Genomic DNA, 16,791 nt, shown 5'->3' on the forward strand with positions numbered 1-16,791 from the left:
AAAGCAGTTTTTATTTGAGAAACAATATCTCAATAGATTTTGCTACTTGCTATTGGAAATTATGACCGGAATATAGTACCTTTTTTGGCTTCGCTAACCCAATTCACGAGAATTTAGCATGTTGAATGCATGCACTTGAAATGATTCAATAATTAAACAGTTCAAAAGGAGAGCGTTATATTTCCTTTGGGAGAAAAAATCTTTAGCGGGAAATAAAAATATAGAAACTCACATTAAGGACTACAGCTTGCATGTGAAGGGCTGTAGGGGCCACATTCTCGCCTTGCGTTGAACGTGAAGGGCCCGGTAATGCTTGATAGGGGGTGACCTTACAATATTGTGCAGCAGTGACGTTATGAGCAGCCATCCACTCTCTCTTAATTTTCTGCGAGGCTGCATTGGAGCCTGCTCGGATTGGACTGTGGCCTGGGCAGGCAGCTTCGCAGGTCGATGATGTGGATCTTGTGCAGGCATCACTTGTTTGGAGGGCCTCGGCCAGCGGCCATTTTGCACAACGGACACCCTCACAGGGGTTTTATCATTAACCCTAGCCCTCTTTGATGGAGGAGGGCATTTGCCAGAATCGTCCTTAAAAAGAAGAAAAAATTTAGTATAAAATATTGATTCCTCTTTTACAGAAGAAAAATCAGTATCCCTTCTGCAGAATTTATTGTAAGTCATAATTATGTCTAGAAAGCATCTGCTATTGTCCCAAGAACATCTCTCCGTCTCATTTTCAGTACAGAAAAAAGTAAAATTGGCGAGAAATACATTACGAGAGTCAGTAGCTCCTATTTTTACCATTTAGAAAAACAATTAAATAAATTCCATGCAGGAAATAAACCCGAAAAGCATAGAAATCATATTTTTACCATTAAAAATAATTAAATACATGCCATAGAGACGTAACGCATATATTTGCACATTATTCCTCTAGGGTCAAAGAATGCATCAATTTATATCATTTAAAGGGACCTGTGCTTCAATAAACCTTCTCATGGTAGCTATGTATCTTTTTCTTAACCCCCCCCTCCCCCCATAAAAACACTGAGTACTCAAAATGGAAAACAAATACTATGTGAAAATATTTATCATAAGCAACAGCTACCCCCTCCCTCTCCCCCTAGCAATTCATAATATTTACCGTCGCCAATTTGACTGGAAAAAAACATCTTTTTTGTGAAACCACTATAATGCTTAATTCACGAGAATTTGGCATGCCGGCTGCATGCACTTGACAGGATGCAATAATTAAGATTTTAACATGTTTACCGAACTGATAAAAGTCAGGTTAGCGGCTTAGCGTCATAAGGGGATCGACATATTAATGCCTAAGAGTTGACGGGTGTAAGTTGTCACTTTTAGCTAGAATATAGAAAGCATAAGAATTGCACATATTTGTTCAAAAGTTAATTATTTCCAATGAAAGAATTAAAATCGTTAACGGTGGGGGGCTTACACGGTAAAAAGGAGTGTATGCTACGCTTTCTAACGACTATAAACATCGCATAGTGGAGATTTTGTTTTTGAGGGGGGGTATACCCTGAGTTTGAATATGTGGGAGGGGGACTACAAAAATTACTTTATTTGGAAATAACCTAAGAAAATTTACTAAACAAAACTCACTTTACTAATCTGTGTATCTAAAGCTTCCAAGTCAACAATATTTAATGTTCTCTCCATAATTTCTTGAGACGGTATGATAGTTCAAGCTTAACGCATGTCCATTATAAACAAAATCTCAAGGCCGAATTGTGATGTAAGTTAAACCTTACTTAAGTCCATTGACCTAGAAAGAGACACGTGATCCTGTCCCGTTAGTGTTTCCAACTCCCCTGATTGGCCTAGAAAGAGACACGCGATCTTGTCCCGTTAGAATCAATAATCCAGCAATTGTTGTTGAACTTATTTCTACATCTAAGAAAACAACAAATAAATTGACCAACACTCATAATCATCAAACAACCATCAACAAACAGAACAGAAACAACATCAAACAGAACAGAACATGAAAAAAACATCAAATCACCACCAAACAACAATATAACTATGAAAAACATCAAATAACCATCAAACAGAACAGGATCATGAAAAACATCAAATAACAGACCAAAAACATGCACAAATTATGTAACATTCGGATCCAATTACCCATTCCTACTTGTCGAAATGGTTTACTTGAAAAAATGTTATATTGTAAATACCGGAATTATAGAGTAAATTATAAATACCGGAATTATAAATTATAAGGTTATTTGCGATCGGAATTCTAAAATGTTGTGAAAACTATTTAAAAAAATGAGGAAATAGAAAGGTATTACTTAAAGAAATATGATATTCAAATCCTGAATTTTTCAATAAAGCTGGAAATCTTGACGTAACAAGGGTTCTTTTACTATTGAACTTTGAAAAGAAGTAAAAAATGTTATAAAATGGAAAAAAAATGTGTGAGGATCAAATGCCGAGGGAGGCAAGGGAGACAGAAAAAATCAGAACTTCACACTACAAGAAGAAAATAGGAAATAAGAATTTCATATATATTAGAATTCTTCTAATTCATATATATTAGAATTCTTCTAATGGTAGGAGAGTGCTATTATAGAATTTCTATTCTCTTCACACAAGAAAATAAGAATTCCACACTACATGAAAAATAGGACGAGACGATTTTTCAGGGAAGGGAATATATTCTAAAATTTCAGAAAATAAACATCCAATGAATTCAAAATCAGAAGTGAAATGTAAAAGTAAAAATAGAGTTAAAAATGAGAACAGAAGGTCAATTGCAGGAAAACTTTTACCCCCTATCTGGGAAAAAGCAAGGTATCATTAATTCTATCCTTAAAAAGGAGATAATCATTCTTTTTGAGAGAATGAGGAACTAAGCATAAAATAATCATAAATTGTTAAAACTTAGTCATTTGAGGGATAGGTGCCAAGTCTTGCAGACTTTCCTACTAAAAGTTACTTTCAAGTACTTGATTTTTCCTACTACAGCTGTATTTGCTTTTGTATGGGATCTTGCATCTATAATATAAGCGGTTTAAGAACTTGATAGACATTTTGTTCGGCATAGTTCAAAGGTTTCAACAACTATATCTGGGATTAATACGACCCCCACACTCTGGGGAAAGTACAAAACAAATTTGTCCATTGTTTACATATAATATTTTTTATTGAGAAATGTACAGATTTTTTTTTATTGGGTGGAGTGATTTTCTGTGGAGGGTAATTTTACACGGGAAGCATTTTCTATTTAGAGGGACGTTGCTTGTCCAATTTTCCTGGAAAAAACGTACACGGAAAATTTGCCAGAATTCTTCTGATGAATCCGTTTGTTTGTCTTACTATCTCTTTAGCCACTTAGTTCTACATTTGGAAATATTCCGGGGAAATTTTCTGAGGGGTTGGAAGTGTCTGGGGGATATTTCTAAGGGGGAGAGCCATTGAATAAATTCTCCATGGGGGGAATACTTATGCGCATTTATCACACCTACTGGCTAGAGTGAATCTGGTATGAGCCCGACAATGGTGAAAATATTACATGATTTTTACATAAGAGATAGCCAGTCGTATATATTGCACTTGCATGGAAATTGATAGATATGATACACCCACTTTAACCATAATAAGCCATGAACTAGGAAAACCCATGAGAAATGATGTGCTTCTATTGCTGATCTTTTGATAGATTAATCAAAAAAACTTTTTGCACAAAACAAGTTTTTCAAAAGAAAGTAAAGAATAAAAAAGGCACTAGTCCTCTCAACTTTCAATCAAACGAGCCCTTTTTGAAGCTTCTACGACACAAATTTCTATAAAGATGTTAAATGTCCCAAAGGCATAACTTACAACCCTTGTCCTGAGGGCTATGGGGGGAGGGATATCATTCTCAAAGACATAATATCCAGACCTTTCAACTACCTTGAACAAAATGGCTATCTGAAAATTTTGATTGGATGTGTTTGGGGGAATAGTGAGCGTGAGAGGAGGGTTAGTTACCTCCAATCACTTTAGACTATTAAAAAAGGCACCAGCACTCACAATTTCCAATTGAATGAGCCCCTTTTGAAGTTTCTACGACAACGCTATCTAAAAAAACCTTATGTATCCCCAGGGCATAACTTACAACCTTTGCCTTGGGGGCTCTCGGGGGTTAGTCATCCTCAAATACATTATTTCTAGAACTTTCAACAACATTGAACAAAATCGCTGTCTCAAAATTTTGATTGAATGTGTTTGAGGAAATGTTGGGCGTAAGAGGGGGTTAGTTGCTCTCCGATAACTTTCGACTATTAAAAGGGCCCTAGCCCTCTCGATTTCCAATCAAATGAACCCCTTTTTTAGTTTCTGTGACAAAACTTTGTATAAAAACCATATATGCCCCCAGGGCATAACTTACAACCCTTGCCCTCCGGGTTGTAGGGGGGGGGGGTGTCATCCTCAAAGACCTAATTTCCAGAACTTTCAACTACGTTGAACAAAACGAATATCTCAAAATTTTGATTGGATGTGTTTGGGGAAATGGTGGGCGTGAGAGGGGTGCTTTGGGCTCTTCAATCACCTTCGACTATTGAAAAGGGCTCTAGCCTTTTCAATTTCCAATCGAATGAGCCATTTTTGAAGTTTCTACGACAACTCCTTCTATAAAAACCTTATATGTTTGGGGGAAAGGTGGGCGTGAGACGGGGTCAGTTACCTTCCAATCACTCGACTATTAAAACGGGCACTAGTCCTTTGAATTTCCAATCGAATGAGCTTTTTTTGAATTTTCTACAACAACGCTTTCTTTAAAAAATCTTATATGCCCCCAGGGCATAACTTACAATCCTTGTCCTGAGGGCTGTGGGGGAGTGTCCTCCTCAAAAACATAGTTTCTATCTGGAAATCAACTACGCTGAACAAAATGGCTATCTCAAAATTTTGTTTGGATGTGTTTGGGGAAATTTTGGACGTAGAAGGGGTGTTAGTTGCCTTCCAACACTTTCGACTATTAAAAAGGGAACAAGCCAATCCAATATCAAATGGAATGAGCCTTTTTCGAAGTTTCTACGACACCTCCTTCGATACAAAGTGCCCTGGTCTAAAGAAAGGAAAAAAAATAATAATACATTGTGCCAACATCGTTCTTTACCTAGGCAGCACTATTGCGCTGCCTATGATAAATTGATAGATAAATACACCCGCTTTAACCTTAATAAGCCACGAACTAGGAAAACCCATGAGAAATGATAGGCTTTTATTGCTGATCTTGTGAGTACCTATCTCACCTATCATCAGGCGCTGGGAAACTGATAGAAATTATAGAAGTTTGTCGTGTTAGAAGCCGTAGCATCTAATGTGAGGTGACCACTACCTTTCTTCGTTTCGGTGACGGGTTAGGCTTCCTAACAATCGTCCCCACGTGTGCCCAAAGTGTACAGTATTGATACAATATTGCAGTTTCTAATATTTTTCGTATGCCTAGATTAGGGATGAAGGCTTTTTTACTACTATTGAGATCTCTCCTTCGCCCCCCTTTGAGTGTTCTTTCCCCTTTTTTGAAAAAATATTGCAATTATATTATGTAAATAGCTCTTGATGGACAACTCTTAACATTTTGACTTCTACACAGTTAAAACTACCTAGAAAAGTATAGTTATCGTTTTGTTTATTACTATCGAAATTTATTTTTAAGATTTTTGGCTTCTTTTGGTGTGGGTCAATTCAAATTTAGTTCGCCAGCACAGATACGTAACGGTCGATACGTTATAACTGAAATTGAGATATGTTGTACTTTATAGTAAAGAGATTTGTCGCAAGTGTTTTATCTTAAATTAAAGAGTTTAAAGTGAGGCATTTGGACCCACGTTTTTCCAACCCTCGCCCTCCTTTTTATTCATTTAAATACAATTTTGAACATGCTATGCATTTTCGAAATCAGTTTTACCCAAGGTCTTTGAGTTTTTCTAAGATTTCTTAGTCAGTTGTACTAGGATGACTATGTTTTAGATTTAAAACTATTTGAATAAGTTTACAAAAACTATTCTTATAATAGGAACACATTTGGCAACCAATTGGGGATAATTTTCTGTAGAAGTTTCGTCTTATTTTTATGAAAGTACAAAATAGCAAAGATGGTGTGAAGTCCATCCATCAATGTGAACAGCTGATCGACTTCTTCCATGGACGTATCGGCCTGAAAAACTATTGCCACAATTTTGCTAATAGACCTGCTTAGGAGCGAATATCGTTCGATATTTGATATCGAATGAATATCGTCCAAGAGGGAAAGGTTTCCCTTTCTCTCCCCCTCTGGGAACCCAAAAAATGTGGTAAAACCGAAACACTCTTTATAAGCCGGAAAAATTTACTTTTATTCTGTTTCTTGCAAAAAAAAGGATTTTAAAGCCAGGACTCTCTACCAAAATCCTAATTTTGTCAAATGTTTGGGCACGTTCTGTTGAAATTGTTAAATATTTTTATTCCCCCTCCCCCCACTCAAATTTTTCTCAGCACTTGCCTATGTAGATAATACATATTAAGAGGTTATTTTGTCCTTTATCTCCATGGATAATGATAATCTTTGTTATTTTGTATTTTATGGAAAATTAAAGCCTGATAATTCCTGTTTGCAGTAAAAACGAAAGAAAAGATAACTCGGGAAAATGGTTTTACCTATTGTTTTGACAAGTCTTTGTTTGAACAGGGTTGGCACATGATGTCATATCTTCTTTGAGCCTTTGTAATCTTTGAGCTAATGTAAAATTGTATTTTATTTCAGGTTGATGAGTCATTGGATAAGATGGCTAAAGGATTGTTTGACTATTCTTCGGAAGAGGAAGTAAATTCTTTTTCTAATGAAGAAAATGAGCTTGGTTCAAAAGCTCAACCGCAATCCCAATATCAAACTGTGCCAGATTCTAGCCTAGACCGGAACGTAAGATTGAACTTGGGTGTTAATGTTAACATATCGTGCAGCGATAATTTTTTCTGCAATAAAAATTTATCAGGAGTACTAGATAGTGATGATGATGACAGTGATATAGAAAGATCGGAGGTGAAAAATTCTGGAAAGGTAGAATTTTTAAGTAGCAAACTTCGGAATATTAACATTACCAGGGAAAATGGTTTAAGCGAAACTAAACTCATTCCAGTCGAATTAAGTTTTGGCAAGAAGAAAAAAAATAGAGGGCTTTTCGATGACGTTTCAGCCACTGAAAGTGAAGAATCAAATGAGAGCTCGGACACGGAAAATTACAACTTTTACACTGGCTTATCCTTAAATACTGGTGGCTATATAGCTTCTCAAGGTTTAGCCAGACATCTAACTGAAATGGAGCCAATAAATTGCTTTAATGACAATGAAAATGGTAACCATAAGCGGTATTTTGAAGAGCAAAGGGGTACTTTCGACTCGAAGATATCATCTAAAGATAATAAACAAGATACAAAAGAGCAGTTTACTTTAGTTTCTTTACGGGAAACTTACCTTCAAAGCTGTTGTGTTATGGAATCAGTATTTGCTGACCTAGATATGGGGTTTGGAAACAGTTTGAAGGGCGAAGAAATTAAATCATCCTATGCTGCATCAAAATCAAGCTTACAGAAGGTACAAAATGAATTTAAACCAGTCAGTCAACTGGAAGAAAAAAGAAATCTAGCAAGTGTACCACTTGTAACAGGTCATCCAAAAATAAAAGAACCTGGCAGCCCTGCTGAAATTCTTAAAGGTAAAGAAAATACTATTATACTTTAAATTGTCTCTTATTGATGCACTGAAGGAGTGAATGATTGCCTAGTTTTTTTTCTTTGAAAGGAGGCGGTAGGAGTTGTCTCAACACCTTTGGAAACTTGAAAAGGAGGGGCAATTTTTCCTTCTTATATGTAAAGATCTGTCTAAAGGGGTTTCGAACAAAACTTGCCTACAAGGCTTTGTAAAAAAGAGAGTCACATAGTAGAATTGAAATTGTTTAAAATATTATAGTTCAGATTGGTAACACTGCATTAGTGTTCTTTTCATTCCTACCAAAGCCATATGGAAGCGGCAAAGTTGGTTAATTTACCAATTTAACTTACTCTTTCCCGCAAAATTGGTCAAGGTTTGGACCTTAAGCTCATGAGTTACAGTAGATGCTTTTAGCGTAAAGTGTATTTTCTCTAATGTTTATTATATTTTTTTGAATTCTAATAAAACATTTAATAAATAATAAACATTAATAAACAGAATGTTTATTAGAATTAAATTCTTTATATCTAATTTTCTCTAATCTTAAGTGTATTTACTCAAGTGTCATGCCACCCAAAAGTTTTTCTGTTTGCAGTGAATATGTCGCCTCTTGTTGAGCAAAGCCTTTCTACTGAAAGAGATGATGGTAAAGCCTTGCTGTATTTGCAATAGGCTATATGTTTTCTATTTGCTGTATTTACAGTAGGCTATATGTTTTGTATTTGCTGTATTTACAGTAGGCTATATGTTTTGAACCAAATTTTAAAATTTCGCAACTTCCAAGTTTTGTGGAAAATGAAATACCTCAGCTAGGAGCGGAAAGTCAATAAGAACCAAGGAATCAATACTATTGAGCCAAAACAAATTACTTTATTAAAACATTCTACAACATTTATGTTTTAAAAGCATTTAAGACATGTTTAGAAATACTTTAAGGAAAGAATCTAGACATTTTTAAGTACTCGAAAAAGTATCTAGGTTCTTTTATAGCACTAAATTGAGGTTATTTGCCAGTCACAGAATCTCGATTGATCTTCATTACAACCATAACTGTATTCAGAAATGGGAGGAGCGGGAGGTCAAATTTATAGGATTGATGTAAAGACCACTTTGCTACAAAGTGAACACAACTGTGGGTTATTTTTTTATGCCTGGCTCTATTATACAAATTACTTTTAGACTAAAAGATTATATCGTTTGTATGTTTTTATATTTTCGATTTCAAGTGAGAAGATTCTCAAGTAATACTTGATCATGTTTTAGAAAATGGAAGATATTGTCATCAAAAGCACTTCGTACGTCATGGACAAACTCGATGTCAAGAAACTTGTAACAAACTGAAAGATTGCAAAATCCATCGATGTGACCATCCTTGCGAATTTCCTCACTATTCTCATAAATGTAGTGAGGAGGTGGTGAGGAAGCTACCATGTGGCCATGAGACGAACGTATCCTGTGGACAAACTGCAACTACAGAGCATTGCAACGCCAAAACCAAGACTACTTTTAAGTGTGGCCATGAAGGAGTTGGAAAGTGTAGCCTAGCTTCAACAATGAACTGTGGTGGTAGGATTAAAACAAAGCTCGCTTGTGGTCATTCTACAGTATACACCTGTAATGGGTAAATCGATTGCTCATTTTTTATGTTTTTTTTTGTAAACGATATAAAAATTGTTTCAAAGATCATTATGACCAAACTATCAACTTTTTTTTAGCTTAAACGTGTTTAAGACGCTTTCTTTTTAAAGGTTGTTTAATTTACATCTTGAAAAATGGCTAAGAAATATTCATAGCACTGGATATCATTTCTTGTTTCAAAACCTAAAATATGTAGCTCTAATAGAGCTTAATACGCTGAATTGGAATTTCTATCACTCAGGATTTTACGCAATCGTGGTTGTTCAAAATCATTTTATTTTCAAAATAATTTTAGTTGTTTCAGACCTTAGAAAAAAAATTTTATTCACAAAAACGTATTTTTTGCGTTTTTTTATGTTAAATTTACAATTGCTCTCAGATTATTCTCGATGCCCAGAGTTCCTACCAAATGATGCTTTGATTTTTTTTTTTATTATTGTATTATTTCAGGCAATCTAACGGTCCTATATCAATTTTAATTTCTTGGTCAACCTGCCCGAGACTCTAGGCAGGTGTGCCTTTCCGAAAGCTAACACACAAGTATTTGTCCAATAAGAGTCATGCTTATTCCCGCCGTTTACCCATGCCATTTAACCAAAGACTTGGGAAACTATAGATTTCACTGTTTGTCTACAAATCCAGGGGACTTGTTGGTCATGTGTTAATCCTATGACATGGTATTCCACATTTAGACTACAAGGGGCCAAACCTATTAGGCTTAAGTTTCACTTGTTCACCGCCCATAAGTCCAACCAAACTCAGTCCCAGACTTTGCTTACTTTGTTTTTTACTTTTACTTGTAGCAGGACTCAAGCATCTCTACTCTCCCTGGCGTCCAGTAGCTTCGTCATTGTAGTAAGCCAAGAGTATCGGTCGTTTGCGAGTGGCTCAATCAATTCGAGCCAGGACTTTTCTCAATCTTTGTATATACTTCTTGGAGCCACTGATTGGCTATGGGTCAATCTTCATACAGGCAAGTCACGTTCTATTTTTTCTCCCGTGTCAGTTTTTACATCGCGGTTGTGGTTCACGTCTGAGGGCTTTATTAAACAAAGTGTGTCGAGCGTGGGAAAGTGTATAGTCGAACCCTTAGCATCTGCTGTGGTTAGGTATAGTGGCCAAATCAAAACGCTGATGGCAAATCTGCGGAGTTCATTGTTCCTGACACGATCACGGAGTTCAATGTCAATAATTCTCCTTAGACATGAAGGGCCAAATGCTTTGAGGATTTGAATGTCGGATGCTTTCAGAGTCCATGCCTCGCAGCCACAAAGTAAGACAAACCGAACAAGAGCCTGGTATATTCTTATTCTTGTCTTCAAACGAACTTTTTTTTTGGTTCCATAGAGATGAATTTAGCTGGGTGAAGACTCCAGGTGCTGAAGCAATTCTTGGCTGTATTTGTGATGTGCATCCTCCTATTGGGTCTACCAGAGATCCTAGGTGCTTGAATTCAGGCATCTTGTCTATCAGCGACTGTTCTTGTAAAATCGGGGGGGGGGGGTCTTGAGATGATATTCCAGACGCCATAACATTTGTCTTAGGGGGATTTACTTTCAGGCTGACCAGAGAGGATCCTTCAGCTACCTTCGATAGCATATATTGGGCTACTGAACGAGATTCAGATAACAACCCAAATATCATCGGCGTAGTCCAAATCGGTGATCACAAAATTGGGACTTATTTCAACGCCTGAAAAGGTCGTCATTGCTCTGGTCATAATCCAGCCAATCACGAAATTAAATAAGACGAGAGATAATATACATCCCTGTCGGACACCAAAATCAATTTGGAATATCGAGGAGAGTTCTCCACCGATCTGAATTTGGGCTTGCATATGCTGGTAGTATGCTTTGATAAGTCTGACTATCTGGCCTGGTACTCCATCCTGTGTCTTGGCCTTCCAGATTCCATACCTTAGAACACAATTCAAAAGCTGTAATAAAATCTATGCATAGAGACACTGTTGGTCTCTGGTGTTTTGCCCTGTGTTCAAGGGTTTGTCTTAAGACGAATAGTTGGTCAATGTTCCCATGCCTGGGCGGAATCCCGCTTGATTGGGCCTTGTCTTATACGTTGCGCTCGATACGAAAACGATTATGTAGCATTATGGCAAATATTTTGGCAGCAATGCAGACGAGAGAAATCCCGTGATAATTGCTGCATTTTGTCTTTAGCCCTTTTTTGAAGACTGGAAGGATGATAGAGTCTCCCCAATCCTCTGGAACCATCTCTTCGTCCCATATACGACAGGTTAGTTTATGAAGCCTGCTGACAAGTGCTGTCCCTCCATACTTCTAAAGTTCTGCCGGAATGGAATCAGGACCAGGGACTTTATTGCTTTTAAGGCAATTGATTGCTCTTTGGACTTCATTTAACGGGAGGGGAGCCTCGTTCACGTAACTCTAAATACTGCTGGGTGAGTTTGGTTCCTGCAGGTCATCAGGGCTGCGACTTGGATTATGGCAACGCTGATTATCATCCATTGCTGTGGAGAGTTGGTGCTGGTTAAGTAGTTTCTCAAAGTGCTCCTTCCAGCGATTTACTATTTCGGTATTATTCGAGAGTAACTTGCTGTTTTCATCTTCGACGGATGTACTAGTAGGCTTATGGGATTTACTCGTGATTGATTTTAGGAGCTGAAACATCTTCCTGGTGTCAGATCTAGCTGCAGCGGCTTCCATGTCTTCAGCGATTTTCTCCCAGTACTGGTTCTTATCATTCTTAGCCGACTGGTGGCTTTCTCTTCTCAGGCGTTTGTACAACTCCGATTTTCTGTCCGATATCTGTTGTTTGTGCTCGGTCATCTGAATTGTGCGTGTTGACATCCATTTTTTGAATAGTCTGTTGCCGTATCCTATCATAGCCTCTGCAGCCTCGTGGATTGTATTGCGTATGGTCAGCCAGTCTTCATCCAAACTTTGAGTTTGCTCGTCGTTCGCTTGCACTTGGAGAGCTTCAAAGCGGTTAGACAGCTCTAAGCAGAATGCCTGTCGTATATTAGGATCGTCGAAGTGGTTGGTGTCAAATCTTCGTGAAGGTTTCCTCTTGGGGTGTGCTGCTAGTCACAACTTTAGATCTAGCTTGACTAGAAGATGATCCGACCCATTTTTCGAGCCAAAATCTGCTCCAATATACGATCTACTATTCGTAGCCATTGGTTTCCAACGGCGGGACATGAGGATGTAATCAATCTGGCTTTTCGATCTACCATCACTTGAATGCCATGTGGCTCTGTGGCTGGACTTTACATACAAGTCTAGTGGACATTGTCCGTCACGCGTAAACCCAAAATCAATCCAATCTTTCTTCTCTTAACTCTATGACTATCTACCTTTGTTCTGCCCTAGGAATGACCTATGGATGGATAATAGATAGACCTATCAACAAATTAAATGACATCATTCTTATACAATCCTAAAAAGAGCTTATCCCAGATTTGCCTCTCAGTCACTCGGACTGTCTCTCTTGGCTTTTTCTACAATTAGCCATCTCTTGGTGCCTGCAAAATACTTGATTTTAATTCAATTTGTTTTTTTTTCTTACCTCCCTCGGTTAACTGTCCTTATGTCTGGGGTCCCATTGAAGCTTATGTTACAAAAAACGTTTTTGTAAACAGAAACAAAATTTGTTTGTTGTCTTCCCTCCCCCCGCACAAAATTTGAACTTCCCCGCCGAAAGTCACCTCCCCCCCCCTTCATTTCTCCGATGAACCTGAAAGTTTCAGCTTTGTCGCCCTAGACATTATCAAGATTTTGCAGACAATTTGAAAACACGGTTGCATGTACTGTCTATTGATGTAGGTGTGTTATCTCCGTTCTATGCTTTTGGGAAACCTTGTCCAGGTGACCGGTCCCTAAGAGCTCCTATCTAATCAGAAATCAAGACCAAAGATGGGCACATTTCTGCTAAAAACCGTCCATGAATAATGGTTAACGTACATAATTTAGTGTCATGGCACCTGGGGCTATGGGAATGATGTCTTTCCTGGAGGATTACTTTTTATACTTTCAGATGTTTCTGAAAAAAATAATTAATTCAAAATCAGTTTTCTTAAATTAGGGGTGTTACAAAGGCCAGTATAATATAAAAAGGCTCAGGAGGGAGGCTGGTTGCCCTCAATTTCATTTTTGCCTTCCAACCGGACCCATGAAAATCTATCTGTGAATCCAATGGGCCAGGCACTCTCCTAAGTTTGTGTGGCCACCCCTTTTTTACGGAGTGGCAGTGGAAAAGGGCTTTGTGTTTTGGTCCGGCCCTGTTAAAAAAAAAAAAACTCATATTAGTCCATGGATTGCCTATACTAGCCACAATAGCTATTGTACTAAGCACCCGTAAGAGGTGAAAGACACTGAATGTTGGTTCGAATACCTCGCTACGTAGAAGAAGAAGAGTAGAAGAGTTTATCTATTTATCGACTTACTTGTATTTTTTTTTTTGTACATAAATTTTGTTTCTTGAAAATTTTTAATTTCATATTAATATTTTTTTTTCTTATCGTAGTGGAAAACCAAAATGTCAAAAACGTTGCCCCAAGAAACTTGCCTGCGGTCACGGCTGCCCCAACTTCTGCAGCGAGCCTTGTATAGAACCAGCCCAGTGCCAACTATGTATTGACTTAGACGAAGGTAATCTTGTACTCTTTATGATTGTGGAAATGCCTTATATTTGGTGGCGTTTTTATTTTACAAATAAGACAATTCTTCTAAGTTTGAACAATATTGAACGTTTTTAATTTATCTCAGGAGTTAATTTTTGGAAATTTGTAATGGGCTAATTTAATTTGATTTTGCTCAAAAAAGAAACTACGTTCAAAAGAAATTAATGCAGAAAATTTTTGTATAGTTAAGCTGTTTTTAATTTACACTTTCTTTCGTTTAAAATTTTGACAAAATTTATAGATCTTTCATTATCATTTTGAGGAATGATTTTTTTTCAAGAAATTAATGCACCATTTGAATTTTCTGAGCAGGCTGCTCATAATTGTACCCCTGTGCTGTTAGAACAATTCAACAAACTTATCTCTCAATTTAAAAAAAAATCCTGAACAATAAATTGTCAGTATTACTGTAATGTTTTTAAAAGCTAGGGGTGTTTCTGTTCACTAGTATTAGTAATATTTTTTTAATTTATTTTAGGAAAACTTTGTTAGGCGTAATTCTCAGACATCTATGCTCTTAGAAATCTTACAACATGAGTGGCGCCAGGAAGTTTCCAGAGAGGGGCAACTTGCTAGAGCATCTTTGTTTTATCAAGATCTAAATAGGGATTTTTTTCCATTATCGTATTGTTAAGCATTTCCATGTTTGTTCCCGGGAGGGGGGTGACATATCCCGGGGACCATGTTCCAGTAAGTAAAAGTAATTAAGTATGACGGTACTAGACCTTTAAGGTCCAAACCGGCGGTGCTGATCTCCGTTTCGTGGCCCTTCAGCCAGGAAGTGCAATGGGGGGCTGGGGGCCATCCATCCTGTGCTTTCGCACACCCTTTCTACTTACCTTCCCCAGATTTCTGCAGGTATCCATTTAGAGCTGGGTCGACTCTGGCTAAGCCTACAGAGTCACACCGACTGACCCACGTCCCAAACCAAATAACTGGCCAAGCCAGGGATCGAACCCGTGCCTCTTGGACAAAGAATTCTCAATCCAGCGCACGTCCACTTAGCCAGGACGGTTTCTGGCATATATAAACAAAGAAATGGAATCTCCATATTATTAAATATAAAAAAAACAATTTTTTTCCAACTGAATGTAAAGAGCAACATTAATACTCAAAACGAACAGAAATAATTCCGTAAGGTTGCCCCCTCTCTCTCTCTTCACGCTAAAGTTTTACCCCCCCCCTCCCTTGTGTTTCTGGAGTCGCTCGTAAAAAATGGGACAAACAGTCAAACTTTAGCGTAAAGAGCAAGGTTTTGAGGAGGGGGGACAATCCTGTCATATACGGAATAATTTCTGTACGTTCTGAGTTTTAATGTTGTTTCTTACTTTCATAAAACTTGTTTTTTTATTTAATTTCTTATCATTTTTCAAATAATGCCGGTAAATCTGGCTCACTTTCCATGAAAAATTCCGTCCTCTCACGGGAAATTCCTCATTGGAAGTTCCTCCTGCGTAAAAGTCACCTCCCCCCATAAAATTTCTTCCGGACAATTTATCATCGCTGAACCCCCCCCCCCTCCCCCCGTAAAAATTCTTGTAGAAGATGCAAAAGTGAGTAGGCAACGACAAAGTAAGACAAATAAACAGTATGTCGTATAGAAATTCTTTCAAATCTCCCCAGCGTAAAATTTTTACCTGGAAAATTCACCCCAGAAAATATCCCTCAACACGGAAAATTATCCCCATTGAAACTCATCCCAAGCACAAAATCTCCCCTTCCCCTCAAAAATATCTGTATACTTCCCAGTAACAAAGAGGCTACTATAAGTAAACAATTTGCAAATTTTATAACTTAAACACGTATGACCAGGGGCTGGGGGTCATGTTATCTCCAAAGACATAATTTTTGGACCTTTTCAACTATGCGGAATAAAATGGCTATCTCAAAATTTTGATGTGAAAATTTTTGGTTGGAAAAGGGGCGTGGAAAGGGAGCTAGTTGCCCTCCAATCTTTTTGGCTATTAAAAAGGGCGCTAGAGCTTTTAGTTTCGGTTCAAATGAGCCCTCTCCCGATGTTCTTGGACAATTGGTTCGATACGATCACCCCTGGGAAAGAAAACAAGTAAACACGCTTCAGTTATCTTTCTTCTGTAAAAAAAACAAACAAAAAAAAACAATATTCCACATTTTTGCAGATAGTAGCTTAAAACCTCAACAGTAGGGTTGTCTGATACGCTGAGTCTGATGATTTTCATTAAGTGTGATTGTTGTGTCTTTGACCTTTTGGGTGTGTTTTCCCCCTTTTTTGAAAATCAGGCAAATTTTCTCAGGCTCGTAGCCTTTTATGGGTAACACTAAACTTAATAAATCTTAGGCTATATATTTGGAATCGGTATAAAAATCTATTTCTTTTGATATGTCTATTGATATGACTTGACTTAACTTTATTCTCCAAAAACGCTATGCATGAATTTGTACAAAGGGGACATAGAGGCAACTCTTTACGCCTCCATTAATAATAGAGAAAATTAAAAATAAATTATGCTTCAATAACCCTCACGGAGCACTGAGGAAAAGAAAGGAAGAAAGAAAAAAAAACAAAAAAACAAAGAGAGCATTGACTCACGGAGATAGGGAAGAGATTTACAAAACAAATTATAAATCAATAATATATTCGATCCCTGCTACTTTAGGCAGTAAGGACTATCTCTTTCAATTTCTTTTTATATATACAGAGCGAAGGTGATCCACTTGCTTTATCAAATAAATTAAATTTGTTGGCAATTTGGGGAATTTGATATCTTAAACTTGGTCTTGATCTCTCATTTTTAACAAACGGGAA

At 37.3% G+C, this 16,791-nt stretch overlaps 1 protein-coding gene across 3 annotated transcripts in view; it reads left to right on the plus strand.

Moving 5' to 3' along the window:
- Window positions 1–16,791, plus strand: part of LOC148948976 (uncharacterized) — a 59,837-nt gene that overhangs the window by 33,695 nt on the left and 9,351 nt on the right. For all 3 annotated transcript variants that reach the window (XM_089094157.1, XM_089094159.1, XM_089094158.1), the window contains exons 2-4: window positions 6,764–7,712; window positions 8,972–9,329; window positions 13,850–13,974. In XM_089094157.1, coding sequence (XP_088950283.1) covers window positions 6,785–7,712; window positions 8,972–9,329; window positions 13,850–13,974 — 1,411 coding nt within the window. In that variant the 5' untranslated portion in view covers window positions 6,764–6,784. The remainder of the gene's footprint in view (window positions 1–6,763; window positions 7,713–8,971; window positions 9,330–13,849; window positions 13,975–16,791) is intronic.

The sequence above is a fragment of the Artemia sp. Qi Xiang Cuo genome, chromosome 9, assembly GCF_049724085.1.
Source record: "Artemia sp. Qi Xiang Cuo chromosome 9, ASM4972408v1, whole genome shotgun sequence".
NCBI lineage: Eukaryota > Metazoa > Arthropoda > Branchiopoda > Anostraca > Artemiidae > Artemia > Artemia sp. Qi Xiang Cuo.